The 26,091-nt window shown below is 42.1% G+C and overlaps 3 protein-coding genes across 19 annotated transcripts in view; all 3 read left to right on the top strand.

Moving 5' to 3' along the window:
* GRB10 (growth factor receptor bound protein 10) overlaps positions 1 to 4,654 on the top strand; it is an 87,168-nt gene extending 82,514 nt beyond the window's left edge. For 9 of the 16 annotated variants that reach the window (XM_083583049.1, XM_083583048.1, XM_083583053.1 and 6 more), the window contains one exon: positions 239 to 4,654. In XM_083583049.1, the coding sequence (XP_083439175.1) occupies positions 239 to 385 (147 nt within the window). In that variant the 3' untranslated portion in view covers positions 386 to 4,654. The remainder of the gene's footprint in view (positions 1 to 238) is intronic. The other 7 variants (XM_083583056.1, XM_083583054.1, XM_083583051.1 and 4 more) reach the window with 1 other exon arrangement.
* COBL (cordon-bleu WH2 repeat protein) overlaps positions 1 to 26,091 on the top strand; it is a 422,273-nt gene that overhangs the window by 205,894 nt on the left and 190,288 nt on the right. The window lies entirely within an intron of this gene.
* On the top strand, positions 11,899 to 22,831 carry FRRS1L (ferric chelate reductase 1 like). The gene is made up of 5 exons (XM_083583719.1): positions 11,899 to 12,252; positions 13,379 to 13,463; positions 17,338 to 17,476; positions 20,004 to 20,250; positions 21,140 to 22,831. The coding sequence occupies exons 1-5, from the start codon at positions 12,009 to 12,011 to the stop codon at positions 21,310 to 21,312; spliced, it is 888 nt and encodes a 295-aa protein (XP_083439845.1). The 5' UTR covers positions 11,899 to 12,008; the 3' UTR covers positions 21,313 to 22,831.

Below are 26,091 nucleotides of genomic sequence, written 5' to 3'. Positions count from 1 at the left end.
GATGGAGCTTTGCTGTGCCCAAAATTTGAAATATTCTATTTTGAATATCAGAATTGTGGATGAGGTAAAACCAACTTTAAACAAGTCTGAAGTATTAGCTCAATTGATAGATGAGTTCTGTCACTTGACACCCTTTGTTGATGTGCATCCATCCATTAGTTAGCACCCTAATTTGGTTATATTGCTGCTTAACTTGACATGGTTTTAGTATTTTAACTTTTTTTATTAATTTTTCAAGTGTGAAGATGACGGACAGATATTTTTCAGTCTGGATGATGGGAGCACCAAATTCACTGACCTAATACAGCTTGTTGAGTTCTACCAACTAAACAAGGGAGTTTTGCCGTGTAAACTCAAACACCACTGCATACGTGTGGCCTTATGACCTCTATTTTGATCCATGTTGAAGACCGACTTTGCTCAGTGATGGAAGTTGCTAGAGAAATATTATAAAAGGAAGGTTGACACTGGGGAATTAGCAGAATAGTTGTTCACAAGAATTATGCACCTTGGGGATTTGGAAAAGGATGAATTGAGCAACAGACTGAGATTTTGCTGGTTTGTATAACACCTAAACATGCTTGGTGCTGAGTGTCCTAGCAACCCCTAAAATCAGGAAAGGGTGTGTAAAATCATTAAACAAAACTGGAAACTGTCCCTTGGCTGGTCCATTTTAACAGAATCAAGTTTGTGAAGCAAAATTATTGAAAAGAACTCTTGCCCTGGAATAATCTTGAGAATTTAAGACTTAGTGTGTTTACTTTTTGTATTGATCACACTCTACTATTTTTTGTTTTTTGCACTCCTACTTTTTGGATATTGCATATGGCCTATATTAGGAGCTGATGAAGCTTTTACACTTATGCAGGATTTGGGTATTAATCTAAATCCTGTATTTCATGAGTTGCTTCAGCCTAACAAGGATCTAGAAGACAAAAATATGACTCGATGGCTCTGAAAATCAGCAGCTATGTTATGTACCGATGCTCTTGAAGAAACAGTGTGGATACAACTATGGCAATATACACATACCAACATATGTACTCTTTAGAATGATTGGTTTTTTTTAAAAAATATAATGGCTGTAGCTTGTGTGCAGGACACTAATAATAGCTAGTCATGCAAAGGATTCTGATTCTATGCATAAATGTGTTTTAACCCATTTTAATCTGAATGTGTTTTGTCTTCCCCCACATTCTCAGCCTACTAGAGCCCTCTGGTCTGCATGACCCTTTGGGAAAATCCACTGACAAAGGCTAGAGTGACAATATGTATTTGGAACCAGCTTTGGGAGGTGGGGCTTCACTTGTTTAGTCTACCTAGTAGGACACAAGTTCAGTGTTTCCTTGCTTTCTGACCATGTCACAGGGCCTTTCGTGCAGGTGTATCACTGTCCAATCTCCTAACCATGGTTGAGAGTTCAAGAGGGCCCCGTGTGTTTGCATTATCCTTCCCTCCAGCCTCTGAACCCGCATTTTCAGTAACCAAAACACAGACTGCAAATAAGTCTTTAACCTTGTTTGCAAATGACTTGGGTCTAGAGTTACTTGAAAATCCCAGTAAAGATGTACCGGTAAGCCTAACTATAATTAGCTCCGAAACTGAAAGAAAGAGGGAAGTGGCCATGGAGTATCCTGGTCTCCTAATTATGGTTAGATTGTTGGATATGACTGCACTGGCACAGACATAGGGTTGTTTCCAACTAAGTTCTACTCAGAGTAGGTCCATAGAGAATATTAAGGACCTCCGTTACTAATGTCCATTTATTTCAATGGATCTACTCATGAGTGTAACTAACACTGGCTAAACCCCATAGAGTTGTTTTCCTAAGTCAGGCATAGGCAAACTCGGCCCTCCAGATGTTTTGGGACTACAACTCCCATCATCCCTGACCACTAGTCCTGTTAGCTAGGGGTGATGGTCCCAAAACATCTGGAGGGCCGAGCTTGCCTATGCCTGTCCTAAGTGTTGGTAGGGCAACAGTGATGCCCAGTCAGGTAAATTTGAATAATTTCTTCTTCAGTTGAACTGTGTCTTGCTTGTATTGTGCAGGATTGCCAAAACTTCTGTACAAAACTGGGGGCAAAATCCATTGACTGCTCTCCATTTCAGACCTGCGCAAAGAAAAGTTATGCAAGTGCCACCAGAATGATTGGGTGATAATATGCAGTAGTGCTGGTTTAATGGCCTGTTTTATTGCTAATAGAAATTGGATATTCAACCCTTCATGCCACTGCTGAATTTACCATTGACAATTCAGTAACCTAATACTAGGGGGTATATGCACTAAAGTATTTATATTAGTTGGTCAAACTAGTTTGTGGCAAACTGGTTTAGTCTTGCTTCATTCCTGGTTCATCATTTAAATAAGGCCCTGGTTCACACACAATGGTAAGCCATGGTTTATTAAACTATGGCTTATTAAGACCGTGGTGTAGCATTACATATGAGCCTGCCCAGTGGTTTTAACTTCTCATTTCTTTACTGCCAACAAATCATTATGTGAAGCCATTGTTTGTTGCAGGCTTATGAATCTTGACTTGTTTTAGTTATAGTTTGGCATTGCAAGTGAACCAAGCACCCTTCCTTAACCATGATTTGTTTGGCCACTCCAACCAAAGTGTTCAGCAAGCTGCAGAAGTCCAGAAGTCCAGCAAGCTGCAGCTGGAAAACAAAACAAACTCTTGAGAAACAAGCCATATATTATTTGATCCTTTGTTGAGCAATTCGTCGTTAACTTGTGATTTGTTGAACAAACTGGCTTATCATTATATGCAAAGCAGATATTTTCAAGGCCTGTTTTAGGCTCTCTAAAGCCTTCCAGGTGGGCATTGGCTGTATGGAGCAAATAATACCTGACCCAGCTTTAATCCAAATTGATAAATGGAAATTTGGGCACATATGGTAAGTAAAATGCAGGCGGCATAGTTAGGTTGGGTCAGATGCTACCAGCTGCCTTCATGGGGAGACACATTTTGGAGGGCTTTATAATATCTGAACCAGGACAATCTCTTGTTAAATGTTTCATTTGTTCCATGTTTACATTGCTGTGCTTTTCCTTCTGGCGATAGCTAGCATTAGAGGAAGGTCAGTGCTGGTTTGATTTCCCATTGGATTGCCATATGGTTTATGACTGTCAGACTTTGAATATCATGGTTAATACACACATGATGTGCTTTGTGTACTTTGCACGGTTTATAAAGCAAGAAGTGTATTCACCCTAGGAATGTTCAGAATTACTGTTGCAAAATAAATTTTATCTCTACTGATTATCTCATGTAACTAATATATAGCCCATCCCGCTGGCTGAAGTTGGAAAAGCAGTTCTTTATTCACAAGGTATTCTTATAGTGGTGAGAGAAGCTTAAGAAAAAATAACCAGCTTGAGTCACATATACCAGCTGAATTATCAATGGTATAGAAACACTGTATCTTAGTTTACAGAACACATTCTAGTAGCTTTGCCCCCATGAAATGTCTACATATAAAATGAAGAAACTTGACTTAGTTTTTATTAGAAACTTGCTGGTTTTATATGTGCATATTATTTTTTTTGTCAATGTTCTTTAGACATCATATTAAGCTAAATTTTATCTTTGATTTCACTCTGCATTTTCTGTTTCACCCCTCCTATATATATTAAAAATGATTTAACATGCTCATTCTCTAGTTTCGATAAGACCATTTAGACTTTTGAGATAAATTTGTGTCTTAACTTAGTTTTCAGCAAATTTTAAAAAATCGTTTTGCATTGTTTCATGTTTATAAAACTTGCATTCTTTGACTATCATAATTTTCTATGTAGATAGCTGACTATTTTGTACACCCAACTTTAAAATGAGCTATTTTAAAGAAATGAGCCACATCAAAGTGGTAGCTACTTTACTAGAGCACACCATTATTGCTCCTCCCTTTTTTTTTTTGGTTTTGCTGGAAATGAAATTGTTAAAATCCCACCTTAAACATTTGCAGCAGATACAGCTGGTTGGCTGCTTCAAAACCAAGGACTGAAGGACATTTGACTTCTTTTGTATTTAAATGACATGAATGTAAAGAGGGACGCTCAGGGTTATTTCTGGAGCCTGTTGAATTTTTATCATTTGTTTTTGTTTGCCTGTGATCTTTATTTTCTAAAATAAAATACTTCATGTAGCAATCTTGGAATATGTTGAGAAGGAAAATGTCAAACCACCTGGTTAAAAAAAATAAAATTAAAAAACCAGTAGGTAAGTTATAGAACAGTAGGTGTTTGAAAATGAACAGCTTTTTTATTTGTTGAATTAATCTTGAAGAAACACGTGCCTCAGTTTTTAGATGTTTTGTCTTCTCTTTTCTGCACTAAGTACCTGACCGTTTTGACCAATCAATGCACCTTTCCAGTGGCAAGACTTGCTTATTGTAAATTATATTGTCACAATGCAAGACTTTTTAGTGACTGTAATATGGAATAAAAGTTAAGTTTTCAGGGAATGCAAAAGGTATTAATTTAAGAGACAAAACCTCTTACTCAATATGCATTGCTTCATAACTGTAAATAGCTTTGTGGGGGGGGGGGTTGTGAAGCTAATTGTAATCTTTCAGGTATTTTTGTACAATTGAGGGACTGATTCTGTTTCTTGTAACTAGAAATAAACATTCATACAATTGTATTCAATTTATATTATTAGTAATGATTTGTTTCTGATGTTGGTAGAGGGTACATTTGCCAGACTAATCGAAACTACTCATCAGCTACAGCAAATTACCTATTTATGTGGGCCAATGACCATTGCTGCTGCTACCACTAGTGAGGTTCTCTCAGATCCTTCCATGCATTGAGAAGATGCCCGAGGGGGTTGTGTTGGGTGGTCCTGCTCTGCACATTGGCAATGCGTCTCATATTAAGGGTTTCTGTATACGTGTGCCAGCAACATAAGCACATAATGTCTTCCACGCAAGATGCAATCTTCATTTGCCCTGGATCTCTCTTGAAGGAGATACATTCATACATACATTCATAGCCATTGAGAGCCAGTGTGGTGTGGTGGTTAAGAGCAGTGGCCTCGTAATCTGGTGAACTGGATTCGTATCTCTGCTCCTCCACCTGCAGCTGCTGAGTGACCTTGGGCCAGTCACACTTCTCTGAAGTCTCTCGGCCTCACTCACCTCACAGAGTGTTTGTTGTGAGGGAGGAAGGGAAAGGAGAATGTTAGCCGCTTTGAGACTCCTTAGGGTAGTGATAAAGCGGGATATCAAATCCAAACTCTTCTTCTTCTTCTTCATAGGACCCCTTCAAATAAGCACCAGCACATGGCTGGCAGGGTGTATGTCTGTTAGCTGCATCCACAGGGCAGAGCTGATGGACACAGCCCCATTCTCCCGCTCAATATGTGAGGGATATACGTTGGAGCGCTTAGTTTCATTGACACATTGGTTTCCTAGGGCCAAATAATTCCATATTGTGACATGCCCTATTTACTGGAAGGAGATGAGCTTCATGGACTTCCCAGTGTTTCATCAGTGCCCAATCTGTTTTGAAATTCAACGCTGTACTACAACAAGTGCACATGACTTCTTAATAGCTAATTTGACCAGTGGTCTTTGGGATGACATGTGAGGTTGAGGAAATCGCATTCATCCAATATTAGCTTCCCTAATCGGGGGTGTGAATGAACTACCTTGGAAACCATTATGTGAAGAAGATAAAGTTAATTCATTTCAAAGCACAAGTCCTGATCTGAACTTTCTGATTACAGGCCAGCAAAAGGTATATGAAAAGGATATTTCATATCCGACCTGTCACATCTTCAAGCGTGAGCAGAAGCTATGCCACTTAGGCTGGGTAACATTAACTCATATTCTGAAAGTTGAGGGAACACCTCAAAATCAGGAGGATGGTGCAGGTTTGCACAGCAGAACATTTCACAACTGATTTCGTGAGAGATGATTAAACTTTTAAACAGGTTTAGCAATCGGTGGCCTTGCTGTTGCACCTCTGTTTCTGTTTGCCCTTGGACAGTAAAAACACTTGCAGGCCCAGGGGAAAAGGATCACATAATACACATCCAGTCAATATAACATCTAGGCAAAAGTTCCTACTGCTAACACTCAGTGGCTTCCCCAGGACACAGTTGCTCCTCACTCTCCCCACTTGCCAAACAACAGAATAGCATTTTAGGAATGTGTGTCAAAATTGGGGCACAAGAGGATTAAGTTCTCCACAGCTGTAATGTCTCAAGAAGAAAGTACCTCAAGGAGACACAAGGAAAACTCTTATTAGAGAAAAAAAGAGTAGCTGTGTCAGCAGGTTAGTAAACTCGAAAGCTTAAGAGGTGGGATTCTCAAGAAAGAAACAAGTCCTGTGATTTTCTGAGTTAATGGGGTTGTAAGCAGACCCCCCCCCCCAAAACACCACAGAAGTTCCACTAGATTTCTAGAAGTGAGCTTTACGTCATCTGAATGATACATAAAACGCAAAAAAATTACCTGGTAAGGAAACATCAAGAAAAACTGAATAAAGTGCTGCCTGAATGCAGTGACATATAACACTGCAGATGTACCTGTAAAGGTAAAGGTACCCCTGCCCATACGGGCCAGTCGTGTCCGACTCTAGGGTTGTGCGCTCATCTCACTTAAGAGGCCGGGAGCCAGCGCTGTCCGCAGACACTTCCGGGTCACGTGGCCAGCGTGACGAAGCTGCTCTGGCAAGCCGGCACCAGCGCAGCACACGGAAACGCCGTTTACCTTCCCGCTATAAAGCGGTCCCTATTTATCTACTTGCACTTAGGGGTGCTTTTGAACTGCTAGGTGGGCAGGAGCTGGGACCGAAAGACGGGAGCTCACCCCGCCGCGGGGATTCGAACTGCCGAACATACGATCGGCAAGTCCTAGGCACTGAGGTTTTACCCACAGCGCCACCCGCGTCCCTTGATGTACCTGTAAGACAGTGTAAATTCATAAAACTATCCTAGATGGCTCATGTAAGCTGCCAAGTATTGAGCAAGTCTGCATGGTAACAATGGGCGGTTAAACTAGTTAATGTGCTAAATAACACCATCTATATAGAAATATTTACTGAACAGACAACATCTGGTTAGCTGTGTTGAAGATTTCACAGGAAATGTGAATTTGTGGGCAGAGTATTAATGGTTTCTGACACAAGTATTTTAACTGGTAATGGGTGTGGTGGATTGGAGGGGAAACTGCCCCTTAGGTTACCAACCAGGACTATGTGTTGACCTATGTGTGTGCACATAACACCATGGCACGCTCATGCCCCTCTTGCTTATGGATTTACAATTGAAGGATGAACTGTTCATATTCAGGGTGGTGTAGGATTTGGCCAAGGCCTCCAGTTGCTGATCCCTGTCCGTTTTTTTCTTTTTTTGCTGGAATCGTTAATAGGTGTTAATGCACACTAAATATTTCCCATGCAAACATTTATAGTAGGTTGATTCCAGGAATCATAGTGATGCAAGTTACAAGTGCTTGTATATCCGTACCTTGTAACTGACACAAATATACAATACCAGTATGATTCAAAATTGGTTTTGCAGTATCTTGATCAAAGGGCCTTAATGTCTGTTTTGTTAAGGCTAGTGGTGTGCAACCGACAACACTTATATAGGTGTTCTGTCAAACACATCTAGGCAACTAATGGAGCTAATACAAAACAAGCAAGATGATCTCCCAGTTTCTCTCCAACAATGCAAAATTCATTTAAGAAGCATCCTCTGTTTTAAAATTTCCTTTAGAGACTGATGAGCGAGGCTTTAACAAAGTTAGGTTGCAACCTTATGCATGGATGTCTGGGAGTAAGTCCTATTGAAATCAGCAGGTATAAAACAGGTATAAAATTGCACTTATAGTACTTTTTTAAAAAAAAGATTCATTTTTGTCAAATGAGAGATCAAATAATGTTGAGAGTGAAGCAAAAGAAGTCAAACCCAGGCACATTCCACACCAGCCTACTACCTCAATTGGCACGAGTTGTTTTATTATAGCCGTTTTTTTGTGCAGGGTCGCACAGCAGAATCAGTCTTACTGTTCAGGTACTACCTTGTTTCTTTGGCATTTAACACTTTGGCCTCCCTGAGCAAAAATCTAATTTTGCAGGTGCCACGTGAGCAAATCGTTTTCTCCTGGCACTGCTTTACTGCTGATACTCAACTATTAATGCTATACTAAGGCAATTTTAAGGGAGCAGTTACCCTATTAAAACCCTTTAGCCAAATTGCTCTTTTATTCCCACAATCCCCGTTAAGTCTCACCAACACCGTAACTAAGGAGGAGATGGCTATCAGTGTCTACCAGCCATGTTGGCTATGCTCTACCTTGACAGAAGAAGCATCGCTTCTGAGTACCAGTTGCTGGAAACCATAGGAAGGGAGAGTACTGTTGCGCTCAGGTACTGCTTGTGGGTTTTCCGCAGGCATCTGGTTCGCCACTGCGAGAACAGGATGCTGGACTATATGGGCCAACGGTCAGATGCAGCAGTCTATTTTTGTGGAAGCCTCTTTTTGTAACCCTTCTAACTCTACAGTTCTCTGTTTCCATGATTCACCTGCCTCTCAGGTCTTCCTTCTTCTTCCTTGATCCTCTTGGCTGCTTTCTTCTGGCTGATTCCACAAACACCGAGCCCCCAACAACTCCAGTCCTCTCCAACCAACCAACCTTGCCATATATACACTTCTAGTCCAGCCCTGGCCTCTTGGGCTTCCCAACTGGAAGGTTGGTGGTTTGAATCCACATGACGGAGTGAGCTCCCGTTGCTCTGTCTCAACTCCTGCCAACCTAGCAGTTCAAAAGCAAGCCAATGCAAGTAGATAAATAGGTACTGCTGCGGTGGAAAGGTAAATGGTGTTTCCATGTGCTCTGGCACTCATCATAGTGTCCTGCTGCGCCAGAAGCGGTTTAGTCATGCCAGCCATATGACCCGGAAATATGTCTGCGGACAAACACCAGCTCCCTTGGCCTGAAGTGAGATGAGCGCCACAACCCAGGGTCAACTTTGACTGGACTTAACCATCCAGGGGTCCTTGACCTTGACCCTTTACCAGCCCTTGCCAATCACACTGTCTAACTGTATACAGTGGTACCTCAGGTTACATACGCTTCAGGTTACAGACTCTGCTAATTGAGAAATAGTGCTTCAGGTTAAGAACTTTGCTTCAGGATCAGAACAGAAATCGTGCTCCGGTGGCGCGGCAGCAGCGGGAGGCCCCATTAGCTAAAGTGGTGCTTCAGGTTAAGAACAGTTTCAGGTTAAGTAGGGGCCTCTGGAACGAATTAAGTACTTAACCCGAGGTACCACTGTATTCTGAACCTGTACCCACCAATCAAAATATGCATAACATCATTGTTTTGCCCAACAGCATTTCTAACTGACAGCTTTCAGTTAAGGCCACACATAGCAGTTTAAATAACTTTCCCCTAACCAGACAAAAAACTTCCCGCATCAAATACACTGCAATGTACATTACAATACAAATGTCAGAACACATTACGTAATACCTACCTATTCAAACTTAAATTCAAATAAACAAGATTTCTTCACAGTTGTGCTTTTATGAAAAAAAGTGCACAATTGTAATATAACTAAATATATATTGCTTAAATATTAAATTGACTGTGCATATCTGAAAATGCTCATTATGGAAGAGAACGCGTATGGTGTAAATAAGGTGCTTTTCTTGAAAAGTGTTTGATCATCGGAAAAAGGTGAGCCATGCTGCCACACAAATATGATACCAATTTTCACAAAATGTTGTAATTTATCTCTGTATTAATTCCTGCAGAGGAAATATGGATTTTCTGGTGAAGTGATGGGGGGAGATTTCCCACAACGAAAATATTGTGCAATGTTATTTCTAGGGCCCTTTCTGATAGTTGTCTCAAGACTACAAAATAGTTCTGGCCTTCCAGATGGAGTGCATTACAAGACTGCATATTTTCAAAAGAGAGAAGTGGTGGGACTTCCAGCAAGGCAAGCACTGGGAAACACTGGCTGCATGGGGATGGATGTGATCTGTTATTTGTTCATGGCTTGGGGGGGGGTGTTCCGTGATAAAATCTTGAGGTTTGATGCCCTTGTACTATGTTTTTGTGCAACAGTGACACCATGGAACCCTGAATCCATAGTTTAAGTGGGCAAGGATTGGATATATGTATGTGTGTGACAAAATTTGTTTATCCCTTGACTCTGAGTGGTTCTTGACAGTTGCTTGCATGGGGGACCTCAGAAGACGCAGGAGTTGTCATGTGCTAGAACATGACTCCTGCCAGCTGAGAGAGCTCAGTCCACAGACCATGAGACTCTTGATCTCACGGTTGTGGGTTTGAGCCCCATGTTGGGGGAACAGATCCTTTCACTGCAGGGTGTTGGACCGGATGACCCCCCTGGTCCCTTCCAGCTGTGCAATTCTATGACTTTGGCTTGCCAGCTGTTTCTGAACTACAACTCCCATCAGCCCCAGCAAGCCAAGGATAATGGGAGTTCTAATTCAGAATCAGCTGGCAGGCCAAAAGTGCTTTTGATGCCATGCGAGATGAATTCTCTAGCCTTTGGACTAGTAGAATTCATGCCAAACTCCTGAGTTATGGAATCTCTCCCTCAGATTCCCTAAAACTAGACCAAATCACTGCTCAGAGACTGATCCGCCAAAGACTGGATGACATCGATTTACAGCGAAATTATACGCTGGGGGGAGGTGTTTGTTCGCCCCAGAACATTGGTATCACTTTAACTTACTGTGTTCCATCATACCTCTCCTCCCTTTCGACTGTTCCACATAGACTGGCCTTCACCAAAGCGAGGTTTAACGTTTTTCCCTCTAATGTCCTGAGACATAGGTTCTCAAAGGGCCAAGCCCCCGCTGTGTGCGAATGTGATAAGGTGACGCCGGAGTCGCTCCAGCACACTATGTTCACTTGCCCCTTGTTCAATGTGCCACGGGCAAATTTGTTGGGATCAATCATACAGAAACTAGAGGGTACCCCACCAAAATTCCACCTTGCCCAAATCTTGCAGGACAAGGATACCCACACGACCCTGAAGGTGGCTAGGTTCCTAGTTGCTGTCCTTTCCCAAAAGCGACGCCAAGGAGCACTACAAGCAAATTAAGGCGTAGTATGCCTTTCCATTTTATAGTATTTTATTGTTATAGTGGTGTTTTAGCGATTGTTTTTTTTATTTCCCTACGGCACAAGCTGTTATTTAGGTGTTGTTTTTACCTGTATGGGCCTATGGCCGTAATAAATTTCTCAACTTTCTCAACTTTGATGCCATGGGTAGAGCCCAGGATTTGTAATGTTTACAGTTCAGCCTGAGAAGGCAGGAGTGACACGTGTTTGATTTTGTGGGGGAGAATCCCATTATAAAACTCACCCGGGTTCACGGGTCAAGCTCCACGTTTTGTGTCGAAACAGGGAAGACCTGCGATGTTTTGACTGTAGATTTTTGGGAGGGATGCGTGTCTATAAGCGTAGCCAGAATTTTTTTTTGGGGGGGGGACACAAGCATTTGTTGGGGGGGCGGCAAAGCTCAATTTTTAATTGCTTTGTATTGATTTTAATTGATAGAGGGGGGCAGCCACCCCCCTACTCCCCCCCCCTTGGCTAGGCCCGTGTGTGTGTGTGTGTGTGTTTGTGTGTGTTTCCCTGTGTAAAAAGCAAAAAAGACCACGTTTCCCATGGCCTGGGCCCGACACTCCCCTTTTGTAAGCGATGGGGTCGTCTGGCGGCGGCCGTCGTCCAGCCAGTGATGGCGCTGGGAAGGCGCTCTGCACATGCTCCTGAGCCCCCTTTCCCTGCCGCCTCACCTTTCGGCCGTGGGGAGGGCGCTCTGCACATGTCCAGAGGCCTCTCCTCTCCCCCCCTCCCGACATCCCCGCTCTCTCATGCGCTGAGGAAACCGGTTCCGGGGACTGAGCCCCTCCAGCCCGGAGAGCGGAGGCGGCGGAGGCGCCGGCGCACGGAAGACGAAGCAGCCCGGCTCCAGTCAGGGGGCCTCCGCCGCCGCCGCCGCCGCCATGGCCGCGCGTGCTGCCGCCTTGCTGGGGCTGGTTCTGCTGGCCGGGCCCGCGCCGTCCTCTTCGTCGTGGGGCAGCCCGGCGGGCGGGGGCGGGGGCGGCGGGGGCGCGGGGTCCGCCGGCGGGCGCGGGAGGGAGGCCGACCCCGGCGGGGCCCAGGCGGGCGAGCAGCGGCAGCGCCACGACTCCTCGTACGGCACCTTCGCCAGCGAGTTCTACGACATGCGCTTCCTCTCCGACGAGGGTGAGGGGCCCCAGGCCGGAGCCGGGCGGGAGAGGGGCTTCGGAGGAGAGGCTCGCCCTCGGCGCCAGGCGGGAAGGCCTTTCCCCGGCGGCGGCTCCCTTCGCCCTCTTTCCCCCTTCAGGGCTTCTCGGGCCCACCGCTCGGAGCCCCGCAAACAGCCAGCGGGGATCCCCTTGGAAAGCGGGCGCCCCGGGACCAGCCTGTTAAGAAAGGGCCCTGGTTGGATCTGGCCAAAGGCCTTATTATTATTATTATTATTATTATTATTATTATTACTTTTTTCTGGGTACACGGGGTGGGGTACTTTTTTCTGGGGGTACACATACCCCTAAACATTTTGTGATTCTGTTTTGCCTCATTGAGGGGCACTATATAGCCCAATGGTTGCCATCAATTTGATTTGAATTAATTTTATAATGAAATGATTTTAGAATGTTGTATTATTTTATTGTTGTTAGCTGCCCTGAGCCCGGCTTTGGCTGGGGAGGGCAGGATATAAATAAAATTTATTATTATTATTTCAATATGAGTAGGAAAAGGAGAGTATCCCTAAACATTTTTTAAGAAAAAAAGATGATGATGATGATTTTCCCTGACGGGAACTCAAGGAGCCTTGCGGATCAAAATAAGAATGCCTTAAAACAAGGGGGAGAGCAAACGCCCAAAATAACAAAGCGATTCAACTATATATGCCAGGATTATGTCTCTCTATCCTGGCAGTTTGGTTTATTATATGTTTATTATATTCTGCCACATATTTAATTTTTTGCTTTGATTCTTCAAGGTTACCCTTTACAGATCAAAATAAGAATGCCTTAAAACAAGGGGGAGCGCGAACCCCAAAATTAACAAAACAATTAAACATTAATAAATTAAAACTATATACGCCAGGGTTATATCTGTCTTATCTATCTATCCTGGCATATAAAATGCCCTGCCTCCCGCCCCCTAAAATAAATAACTGCTAAAAACAAGTGGCGAGGAGCAACCCAAATTTTTAAAAAATTTAAACATTGATAGAATTGGAACTATATATGCCAGGACAAAACTTACTTATATGAATGTTTATTCTTTAAAAGAAAGTATATTCTGTCACATATTTGATTATTTGTTTTGATTCTTCAAGGTTATCCTTTTCCTACTGCTCCTCCAGTGGATCCGTTTGCAAAAATTAAAGTGGATGACTGTGGGAAAACAAAAGGATGCTTTAGGTTGGTATGAAACATGTTTGCTTTTAAGTTTATAAATGCTTACATTCTGGCTCCCAAACATGTGCTGTCCATGAATTGTTTATATAAATGTTTAATGCTAGAATATATCTATGGCTGTTACATTGCAATCTTGAGCCCAATGGCATGCATGTTTACTGGAATTTGAAATATATTTTCCACTTAAGAACTCTTGTTTGCCAAACCTTATTTATTTTTTAAATATGTTTTTATTAAAGGACGCAGGTGGTGCTGTGGGTTAAACCACAGAGCCTAGGGCTTGCCGATCAGAAGGTCGGCGGTTCGAATCCCTGCAACGGGGTGAGCTCCCGTTGTTCGGTCCCAGCTCCTGCCCACCTCGCAGTTCGAAAGCACATCAAAGTGCTAGTAGATAAATAGGTACCACTCCAGCGGGAAGGTAAACGGCGTTTCTGTGTGCTGCTCTGGTTCACCAGAAGCGGCTTAGTCATGCTGGCCACATGACCCGGAAGCTGTCTGCGGACAAACGCCGGCTCCCTCGGCCAGTAAAGCGAGATGAGCGCCGCAACCCCAGAGTCGGTCACGACTGGACCTAATGGTCAGGGGTCCCTTTACCTTTACCTATGTTTTTATTGTCTATTGCTTGTGGTTCACTGCTGTGAACTCCTTTAGCGGGGTGGTATAGAAATGCAATCAATCCATCCATCCATCCATCCATCAATCAATCAATCAATCAGTACATTTATTAAATTACTTATGTGCTACCTTTTGGTGCATAGCCTACCCAAAGTTTTCTGTTTTCATAAAAACACAATCCATATAAAAATCTCTCTTTTTTCTGGGATAACCAAAATAACGAGACCGTATTACAGAAGCTATTGATAACCTTTCAGCTAGTAGTAGCCAGGTTCCAAGTAGCAAAAAACTGGAATATGACTGAGATGTGAATGATTGATGCCTGAACTTAAGAGGTTATGGCACACAGCCATTGGACAGAAAGTTGCATTTAATTTAAGACTGGCAAAGACTAAAGTAATGATGATGGGCTACTGTGTGACTTGGAACTTGTTTGCAGGATACATGAAGGAATTCGTGGCACTTGCCTTACCAGCTTTGTTTCTTAAACTCAGACCGAGATTAACGCCTAAAGAAATTTACTTTTGCTAAAAATATGGGTGGCCCAAATGTTTAGGTGGACCTTATTTGACAGATTGGTGTTGTATGGTGTCATTGTACCTAACTGCTTTGTATCGTCAGCTTTTTAGTTGTATCTCTAAATGCTCAAAACAGCTTAAAAACATAGAGACATACAGTATATGTTCTAGATATTTTATGCTAATAAACTGTTCTTTCTTCTTTTGATGTAACCCACTGTGCAACCCCAGGATGATGGATGAAATATAAATCTCAATAATAAATAAATAACTAAATAAGTAATTAATGGAAAACTGTTCATTTTGACAGTGTAGACGAAATTGATTGATGATTTGGCCTACCTGGGTGTAGAAAACAAGAACAGCATCATCTACGTGGATAACATGTAGAATTACTTAAGAGCAGAATGGAAACAACTTAGTTTGTTGTTTTCATTTTAAAATAATAATAATAATAATTTTTATTTATACCCCACTCTCCCCAGCCAAGGCCGGGCTCAGAGCGGCTTACAAGCAATAATAAAAACAAGTTAAATGATTACAACTTAAAAACAAAATTAAAAAATACAACATTAAAATATTGAAAACATTAAAATATTTAAATGTAGCCTCATCGCAGAAGGAGAAGGAAAAGAAAAAAGAAAGAGAGGGAGGGAATCAAATTGGCTCCAAGCCAAAGGCCAGGCGGAACAACTCTGTCTTACAGGCCCTGTGGAAAGAAATCAGATCCTGCAGGGCCCTGGTCTCGTGAGGCAGAGCGTTCCACCAGACCGGAGCCAGAGTTGAAAAGGCCCTGGCTCTGGTTGAAGCCAATCTAACTTCCTTAGAGCCCGGGACCACAAGGGTGTTGCTATTTATGGACCTTGAGGCTCTCCGTGGGGCATACCAGGAGAGGCGGTCCCGTAGGTACGAGGGTCCTAGGCCGTGAAGGGCGTTAAAGGTCAAAAGCAGCACCTTAAATCTGACCCTGTACTCCACCGGGAGCCAGTGCAGCTTGAAAAGCACTGGGTGAATATGCTCCCATGGCAGAGACCCCGTGAGGAGTCTCGCTGCAGCATTCTGCACCCGCTGGAGTTTCTGGGACAGCTTCAAGGGCAGCCCCGCGTAGAGCGAATTACAGTAGTCAAGCCTGGAGATGACCGTTGCATGGATCACTGTGGCCAGGTCGGGGCGGGAAAGGTAAGGGACCAACTGCTTGATGCGGCGAAGGTGGAAAAATGTCGCCTTGGCTGTTGCTGTAACTTGCGCCTCCATGGAAAGGGAGGCGTCAAGGATTACACCCAAACTCTTAACGGAAGGCAATGGCACTAATTGGGCCCAATGTTTACATTGGAAAAGGATCTTGGAGACTTAATCACTTTTTTTTTTAATAAATAGGCTTTTCTGTATCTCAGTCAATCAGAACTGTCTCCTTAAGTCTTTCATTCAAGAAATTTTGTATAAATTGTTGTTCCAGTAACACCCGCTCAGCTTAATAGGATATTCTCTGCTGCCAAACTTAAATGTTGCTAAGAACTTTTTTTAAAAACGTTTGTAGTGGTGTACTTAAGATTATATCAGGAAATACTTTAGCTTTAGACCCTTTCTTGATCTTACTGAATGTAATTGAGGAAATTATGTACAGTGTATTGATTGCTGTGGTAAGATATGGATGAAGCACTGGAAAGCCCCTCACCCTCTAGCAGTTTGGAAGTGGCAATTGAAATGACTAGATTCGGCTGAAATTGACAAATTAACAGAAGCAATTAATACAGGAGAAGAGTCTCTTGCAATGCACCAATGTCACAAATGAATAGATTAATAGTTTAGTAGAATATACATTGCCATTGCATTAAGCTAAACTTGATTTTGTGATCTTTGTCACCGATTCTTTATGTTTTGGGGTTTATGTTTATCCCATTTTCAGCGATGCATGATAATGCTTTTGCACATTTTATGTAATAATATTGGTAGTTTGCTTGATAAGGTTAAGAGAAAGGGCCTTATCCAATATGGAATCTGGATTATGAATTATTTCCCCAGGTATATTTGATAGACCTTCCCAACATCCATTTTTTAAGTGTGCATTAAAACTGTTCAGTCATTTTTATTCTCTTTGGAATTTCTGCTCTTCTGTTTTTATTCTTTTGGTTTTGTTGATTTATAGTTTGATTAGACACACTCTTTTTATTTTAAGATTTTGTAAGTAGGCATAGTGCCAAGAGAAGTGGATTACACCTTTTTAATACAAGTAATAAAAATAATAAAGTCATTTTGGGACATTTGTGAAACTACTTCCTCATTCAGCTAAATCGCTGTGCTAGTGCAATGATTAGTGCTAACGCAATGGGACTCCATCCCCAAGTTTATGTCTGGAAGATCGGGGGGAACCCCCGTGACGAATTTGGTTGGTTGTGCTAATGGATCCTGCAACTTAGCACTATGTTGAATATAACCCTGTTATTATTAAAAGTAATTATTCATGATTTGCTAAATAATAAAAACACCAGAGGCCCAATCTAGAGACATTTAGGCTTGGGTATCTCTATATGAAGCCTACATTTGTGTGCTTAATATTGCTGTCCTATGCATGCTCAGGGATTGGACTGCAGTGCTATTTGCCATAGATTTCCATCAGACATAACCCTAAGTCAGTAGCAAATTTTTCAGCTGGATTGAAAGTACAGGTAGACTTAAACAGAAACGTTCCTTGTATATCTCTGAATTATAGGCAGTGATTTTTTTGTCTCCTCTGTCACATGTAGGTATGGTAAACCAGGATGTAATGCAGAGACTTGTGACTACTTTCTCAGTTACCGCAGAATAGGAGCTGACATAGAGTTTGAACTGAGTGCCGAGACAGATGGTTGGGTAGCTGTGGGATTTTCCTCTGACAAGAAAATGGTAAGATGGTGTTAATAATAATGAAGCACTGATTCGTTTTTGAGAAAGAAAGGACATATGAATAAAAATTAAGTTAATGTATTGATTTGCACAATTGTATACTTGGACATGAAATGGTAAGTTAGAAAAGTGTTAAAAGTAAAACGTTTCCATTTTATGCCCAAGGTCCACTTGTTTGATGTTAGACTGGGTGCTCAAGCAATGGGGAATGAAAACAAGAGAGGGCAATTCTTTTATGCCATTCTTGATGAAAAAATAAGACTCATGTATTCCAATTGTCCATCAAAGCAGATGGCAAAGATTATTGGAATTGTTTGAGGGGGTATATGAAATAAAGAGCTCTTTTCTCTTTGTCTGATGAACACCCTCTCTATTTCTACCATAATTTACCACCACCGTGTTAGGGTTGCTTAGGGAGCTGCTATGGATGGTGTGTGCTCAGCGTCAGGGCATTCTTTGGGCACAGATGGAAAGAACGTTGTGAAGCATCAGCACATGTGAATGGCCAAGCAGTAAGAAGGCTTTTGCTTATCCAGGCCTGGTATAAATAAATAGCAGAAGGCCTGGTCAACAGAACAGTGCATTTCAGGCTTGAATGCCCCTACCTTTCAGTTCAATGTTAAGATTTGAAGTCTGGAGCTAGAGATCACAGCCTCCGAACATGGACTTTCTAGTCATCCTGACGCTGGATGAAGGGGGAGGTTCACCCCGTCAGCAACTGGGGGGGTACTTGGTACTTAAATGGTGGCAAAATCTGCTTTAAAGCATCTCAGATGAAGCTGTAAAGCACTGTGGAGCATTTGTCAGCCCGAGGAACATAACCTTCTTGCCAATCTTCTGCCAGTTTCATGCCAGTAGTGGGCGGAGCCAGAGACAAGGTGGGCAGAGCAATATGTCTAAATTTTGCCTGTGTGCAACTGGGTAGTTTCTACGCACCCACACACATCCTGCTCTAGCTTGTCTCTAGAAAGTAAACATTACTAATTATTTTTACTAAGCAGCATGCAGATAGGAGTAGAAAATAGGAATAGGGAAAAAACCTGTTGATGCTTCACAGCTTTTCTCAGAGATCACATTTTCCAGAACACCGAATACTCACCCATTTGCTTAGTCATGGGGCCAGACTTGCCATGTTCATGCATACAGCATAGCAGCAGAGTTAAAAGCAACGTGCACAAGAAGGGGGTCAAATCCTCTCCCATTTTACCTTTGTGTGCTCGGTCAGTAGAGGCATTTCTTTCCCAACTCTTCTGTTATTGGAGGTGAGTTGGGAGAAAAGTGCTTGGGGTGATGGACCTTGGGAAGCATTCAGCTTCCCTCACACATACATCAATTTGATGTCAGACTTGGATTTGCCCACCCCGACTTGCACATGAACAAGGCAGGTACATGGACATCAAATAGATGTGACAGGAATGTTTCTACATTCAGAAGACATCTTAAGGGAAGTTTTTAATCTGTGATATTTTAGTGTATTTTTGGTTTCTATGGAAGCCGCCCAGAGTGGCTGGGGAAACCCAGCCAGATGGGTGGGGTACAAATAATAAATTATTATTATTATTATTATTATTATTATTATTATTATTATTAGGAGTAGCCCTATTTTAATCCCTAGAAAAGTCATAAAAAGAGAAATGTTGGAAATGCCCGTTTTCAGCCTTACTTCTTTTTATCTCTTGGGTAACCCATTATTATTATTATTAGGAGAATGTAGCTGGCAGAATCTAGGCAGGGGGTAAGTTTAAATCAGGAAGAACTTTCTGACAGAATCAGCCTATATATACACCCTTGTGCAAATTAATTGAAACAAAGCACGTTTTCTGTCTTACTCATAATCCTGTACTCAAAACAAACACAAAAAGTCACTTGATGATTATGGTGTCGGAAGCATGCAGCCAATAGAGGGAATGATACAATATATTGAGGTTCTACGAAAGAGAGTTATTCCAGAGCTGGAAAAGAGGTATCTTGACGGTACTGGGATATTGCAGCAGGACCTAGCCCCCTGTCACACATCAAAAGTGGTGAAGAAATTCATGACAGAGCAGCAAATACAGGTACTTGATTGGCCAGGGAATTCTCTGGATGTAGATCCCATTGAGAATTTGTGGGCTGTATGCAAAAGTCGCCTCCGTGCTGTAGACTGTATGACTATAGAGAAGCTCATTCAGGCGCTGATTCAAGTGTGGTACAGGCATCCGAAAATCAACAGTGACTGTTCAAAACTAGTAGACTCCATGCCAAACCGTGTTCAAATGCTGCTTAAAAATAGCAGAGGTCCTATCCGTTACTAATGTATGTATATGTGCGTTTTGTACATGTATATGTGAGTTTTGTACAATAAACTACATTGTTTGTTTCAATTAATTTGCACAAGGGTGTAGCAGGGACACCTCTTCCTGATTAAGAGATTTGTTACTGTTAATGGTTTGTCTGTGATTTGAAGACCTCATGTGAACAATTCCTTCGTTTCTAATGGGTACAGGTGATGTCACAGTGGAATCCTTATTTTGGTTTCTCCATTTAGGGTGGAGATGATGTCATGGCCTGTGTTCACGATGACAATGGAAGAGTCAGAATACATCACTTCTACAATGTTGGACAGTGGGCAAAAGAAATCCCAAGAAATCCTGCTAGAGACGAAGAAGGACTTTTTGAAAACAACCGCGTAACATGTCGATTCAAGCGTCCTGTGAAGGTTCCCAGAGATGAAACTATTGTAGATCTTCATCTGAGCTGGTATTATTTATTTGCTTGGGGCCCAGCAATTCAGGGTAAGTTGTTCTTCTTTTGAGTTTCTAACTAACTGCAGTTAATTTAAAGCAGTAGTGTTTTCCAGTAGGAATGCATGAAGTTAGCAATATCTAATCTATCATGTATTCACCATAAGCAGAACTAACTCCATTCCACTGTAGTTTGCATGATTTGTATTTAAGCTGTCATTGCTATGCTTTATTTTTTAGTTCATGATGTCACTTGAAGAAGTTACATAGCACTCCAGAATTATTGTAGTTTTGTCTCTTCTCTCAATCCAAAGCATGTTCATTTAACCTTATTAGGGCGATCTCCCCAATAAGTAAGTATACTTAGGTTTTTATTGTAGAGAACTCAGTTCCTTGCACTATGCCTATATGCTGGCAAGGAGACCTTCACGTTCCCAGGAATTGGCAGCTGTTACAGATCTATGCATAGCTTTCTTTGCTGTAAGAAGATATCTCACAAAGGACCAAGCCATACCAGACTACCTTGCTACCATCTTTGATGTAGGAATGCATGCTTTCCTTTGCACATTAAAAAAAGAGCAAAATACAGTGGAACCTCGGGTTGCGAACGTGATCTGTGTGGGAGGCAGGCTTGCAACCTGCAGCGCTGCATCTGCACATGCGTGGCTCGCGATTTGGCGTTTCTGCGCATGTGCAAAGGGCGATTTAGTGCTTCTGCACATGCGCGAGCACCAAAACCCGGAAGTAACCCATTCCGGTACTTCCGGGTTCGGTGCGGTGCGCAACCCGAAAACGCGTAACCTGAAGTGTCTGTAACCCGAGGTACCACTGTATTGGATCAGACTGACCATTTTGAATGCTAGCTAGTTAGCAAGAAATAGAGTTAACATCTTATGCAGCCCAGCTCAATTTCTTGCTCTCTGTTCTTTAACTATTTTAGGTTCTATAACTAGGCATGACATAGATTCTCCACCTGTCTCGGAGCGTGTGGTCAGTATTTACAAGTATGAAGATATTTTTATGCCGTCAGCTGCCTATCAGACCTTCTCTTCTCCATTCTGCTTGTTGCTTATTGTTGCATTGACATTCTATTTATTGATGGGAACCCCATGACGACTGCAAACAGAGACCATTTGTTAGTGAGCATTGCTCAGGACAGGAGCTTTTTCTATTGGAAATGGTATCATTGGACACTTAGTTATTCATTGGCAGCTTGAGCTCCTCTGCTACCTGAGCCATAGTTGTGTGCCAAACAATCACGATATTTGAGAATAATCAAGGAACAATTGTAATTGGCAGAACATTTTTAGTAGATATATAACTTGTTTCATGAAAGATTAAGGCTGCGTTCCTTTTACTTACTAGGGAGAAAGCCTAGCCAAACACAGCATGACTTACTTCTGAGTAGACATAGAAAGGATTGCATTGTTAAACCTATGGGTGTGATGGTGAAATATTATGAGAAACACGTAAATTCTATTTCCTAACTCTAAATTACATTTAATTGAGTAAATAAAAAATAGAAATATATCATATTTCATGAGATTATTTAGGTAATATATGTTTAAATACTTACAATTTAAGTGACTGCTCCCAGAGTCAAAATAATGTTAATTATTTTTTTACCTTCCCAAATAAAATTGTGCATAAGCTTAAGTATTTATAGGGCTCTAAAACAAGTCAGCATTAAAAATTATCTTTTGGGAAATGATAGAAGATAATCATTATTCAGCCAAGAAAATAACTTTTCTATCTGAAAAAGTCACCAACAGACCATTTTAAGAAAATGGCCACATTTTGCCTAATTTATTATTATTTTAAATCTGTGCTACTGGGAAGGGGGGCTGAGAGGTTGATGGATCTTGTAGAACTTCCTTCTCTGCAGGCAGCAAAGGAAGGTCATCCACAAATGCCTTCTTGTTCGCTCCTCCACTGTTGTTGCTCTGACAGCAATGGGGGCTGAGAAAAGGATATACTAGGTTGGAGGCATGAAACCAGTGGGAAGGGAACCATTTTAATAATGTGTGAAGGGGAAAAGGGGAAAGAAAAAGTAATTTACCCCCAACTAAAGCTAAAGCAAGTCCGGCAGGGCTTAGGAAATTATAGTTCCTCTGCCCCCTTCAAATTGTTTCATAGCCAAAGTAGTGCCATTGGAAAAGTTCTCCTACAAGGATACAAACAAGTGAAAATAATAGCTAAGTTTCCAGTATGGAGTGTACATTTTCTGGAAAAAGCAGCACTATATGAGGTAAGTGACTTAAAAGAAGATGTTTACATGTGTATATATTTTGACACAATTTGTGTTCCGTTTCTTATGTATGCATAAATGTGAAGCAAGTGAAAGAAGAAAAAAAGAACCCTTTTATCTTGTATTTTTCCTTTATTTGAAATGATATCTCCAAGGGTACGGAAATATAATTTATGTTGCTGACAAGGAATCAATAAACATGGAATCAATATAAAGGAACGACTTGTTCCTCAGAACTATGGATGAACTAAAAAGTGTATTTGAACTAAATGTGTATTTCTACAAAATGTTCAGTACATGGAAATTTAAAAAGAGGTCAGTATTATGTCAGATGTACTGTGTGAAATATGAGTGACAAAAGATAAGTAAAGATAATTTGATGCAGTTTGCATTCTGACTTTCTTTTGTTAGGCTTTATACCTCACAAGCATTTGCTTAAAACAACTATGATCTCAGTGCATTTGAAGCATATCATCTCCTTGGTGTAGAACACACACACACCCTCCACCAAATGAAGTAAAAAAATGAGTTTGTTTTCAGTACATGTACAGAGGAAGCCAGGCTGAAAGAGAAAGTGGAGGAGTTAGCAGCCAGCAGCAGTCAAACTTGGCTCATTGCAGCTTCTGTGAGCTTGCGAACAGGGGCATTTAGTGGGGGAGTTTAAGGGGGAGATCCAGAGTACTAGGCGGTCAAGGGAGCTGCTGCAGTGACCTGCAACATCTGTGCCATGTTTGTCTTTCTGCCGGAGAATATGCAAGCTGGTTGTTTTGCTAGAAGAGAAGGTGCAGCAACTTGTGACCCACCTTGCCCCAGCTCAAGCAACAGGACAACATGCAAAGTTTCTCGATAGAGCTGAGTCGACTGTGATGGAGCAGCAAGACAGATGGGGTGCCCCCAGGGAGGAGGAAGATTGCCCACTTCGTATGGAAGCTGCAGTTATTTACAAATCAAGAAATAGCAGCAACAGGAAATAGCATATGCAAAACCACAGAGATGCCTCCAAAATCCTCCACCTCCCAAGGCCTGGATGCATTAATAAAAGTTTTTTCCAAAAAAGATACAGCATTTGTATTCCACCCCATACCATGAAGTTCTCTGAGTAGGGGCTCATAAAATTGTAGAGTTGGAAGGGAACCTGAGAGTCATCTAGTTCAACCCCCTGCAAGGCAAGAATCTCAGCTAAAGCATCCATGACAGATGGTCATCCAAACTCTACTTAAAAACCTCCAAGGAAGGAGAGTCCACAATCTCCCGACAGAGTCTGTTCCGCTCTTACCCTCAGAAATTTCTTCCAGATATTTAGTTGGAATTTCCTGCAGGGCTTTTTTCCTCACTGGAACTCAGGTGGGAGCCATTGCCATTATAAGAGAACAAGGGAGGTGATCATGGTGACACGGGAAGTTTTCCCCATCAGAGGGAAGAGTTCCAGGACAGCATAGCAAGGCAAACCTGTGTTCAGAAGGTCAATAAAAAGTTAGAGGCTTCCATAAGAATGGACTACTGGATCAGACCATTGGCCCACTTTCCGAGGGAGTATGATACACTGTTGAAGAGCTCTTACTGGCAGAGGGTTGGTCAGAATCTCCTTTCTTCTGGAAATCATTGGTTCAAGCCCTTCCCTCCAGAGCAGGAAAAAACAAGCTTGCTCCATCTTCCATGCGACGGCCCTTGAGATATTTGAAAATGGCTATCATCTCTCCATCTCCCCCTTTTCCAAGCTAAACATAAAGGTAAGGGGACCCCTGACCATTAGGTCCAGTCGTGGATGACTCTGGGGTTGGGGTACAGCTTCCGGGTCATGTGGCCAGCATGACTAAGCCGCTTCTGGCGAACCAGAGTAGCGCACAGAAACACCATTTACCTTCCTGCCGGAGCAGTACCTATTTATCTACTTGTGCTTCGTGCTTTCAAACTGCTAGGTGGGCAGGAGCAGGGACCGAGCAACAGGAGCTCACCCCATTGCGGGGATTCGAACCGCCGACCTTCTGATCGGCAAGCCCTAGGCTCTGTGGTTTAACCTACAGCACCACCCGCGTCCCTAAGCTAAACATACCCAGCTCCTTTAACTGTTCCTCGTGAGGCTTGGCTTCTAGACCCTTGATCATCTTGGTTGCCTGCTCTGCACACGTTTCAGCTTGTCAATATCCTTCTTAAATTGTAACATCCAGAACTAGACATTACTCCAGGTGTGGTCTGACCAAGGCAGAATAGAGGTGTACTATTACTTCCCTTGATCTGGACACTACTTCTGTTGACACAGAATAGCAGTAGCTGTTTTTGCTGCTGCATCACTCTGTTGACTCATGTTAAGCTTGTGGTCCACCAAGACCCTTAGATTTATTTCACACGTACTACTTGCACTCCAAGTGTCCCCCATTTTATATTTATGCAGCTGGTTATTCCTGTCTAAGTATAGAACCTTACACTTACTAAAATTCATTTTGTTACTTTCAGTAGGGACAAATGTAAAGTGTACAGATACACCAAACACAGAAAAAAATGAAAAAATATTAAGGTGCCAGGCTACATAAAGTGTTCAAAAGACCTGGCTAGAACAGAAAGGTATTCATGTGGCACTGGAAAGATGCCAAGGGTACACTAGGTTGGCCTTTCTAGGAAAGCTGTCCCATAAAAGCCCTCTCCTTGGTTACTGCCCATCTTACTTCTTCAATCAATGTTCTTTAAACCTTAGGGTCAATCCAAGAATGCAGTCCGTGAGTTGGGTCTCTTGCTCAACCTACTAAGGTGCAAACATTAAGCATTGCAATATACACTGGTCCAGCTGGTGGCAGCAGCAGTCTCTGTTAAGACCTCCCTCCCAAATCAACTGAGCAAGTTGCAATATTATTTGCAATAACTGAGCAGATTGCAGTAGTCTGACAGCTGTTAACAGAAAGGATGTGTACCTACAATTTTGCCCATGGTATGATTATTTTCCACCTAGTCATTTTGATACGTTGGCACCCTATTTGCAAATTTTAACAGTTCCAAAATACTGACATGCTTTCACTTACACAATATTAAATATACTGCCTTCAGCTGTACTTGAGGGTCGATTTCAAAAATTTCCACTGGAAAAACATTGATGCCCACGTGGAGATGGCAGTATTGAATCAGTAGCTCATGTGCTTCTAGCTTGCTCTCTTTATAAAGATTTGAGGAGTAAGGTTATTACCCCTCTACTACTACCCATACTCAACCATTGCTGTGTCCTAGCAGATTAAGATAACCAGGTGACAGCAAATACTGATGTCAGATATCAGTCAGTAGAGCATGAGACTCTTAAACTCAGGGTCGTGGGTTGGAGTTCCATGTTGAGCAAAGGATTCCTTGGTTGGACTAAATGAACCTCTTGGGTCCTTCCAATTTTCTATGAGTTTGGTTTTTTTTAAAAGCAACTTATTTTTAAAAAAGGCTTCCCGCACAGCTATCTGCACGCATGCTCTGCCTGTACGTAATTGGCATAATAAAAGCAACAAATCAGAAGGTGGGGAGAAGCACAAAAGGGAATGCCTATTGGTGTGAATGGGAACCCAGGCTCCCCTGCTAAGACTGCATTTCCCATGCCACAACCTGGGAGAATGAAAAGAACTACATCTCCCAGCATCCCCCGCGGGCTCCAGCCAAAGTATGCCCTAAGAAAA

This window comes from Podarcis filfolensis, assembly GCF_964270895.1.
Source record: "Podarcis filfolensis genome assembly, chromosome: 13".
Taxonomy (NCBI): Eukaryota; Metazoa; Chordata; class Lepidosauria; order Squamata; family Lacertidae; genus Podarcis; species Podarcis filfolensis.
The sequence above is the reverse complement of the archived record's forward strand: the minus strand, read 5'-3'. Positions and strand labels throughout refer to the sequence as shown.

What these genes read in the sequence shown, in the direction of transcription:
- FRRS1L (XM_083583719.1), top strand. Translation starts at nt 12,009, where the DNA reads ATGGCCGCGCGTGCTGCCGCCTTGCTGGGGCTGGTTCTGCTGGCCGGG. An exon ending in GCGCTTCCTCTCCGACGAGG is followed by an intron (nt 12,253 to 13,378) that starts GTGAGGGGCCCC and finishes TGATTCTTCAAG; the next exon opens with GTTATCCTTTTCCTACTGCT. An exon ending in TTTCCTCTGACAAGAAAATG is followed by an intron (nt 17,477 to 20,003) that starts GTAAGATGGTGT and finishes TTCTCCATTTAG; the next exon opens with GGTGGAGATGATGTCATGGC.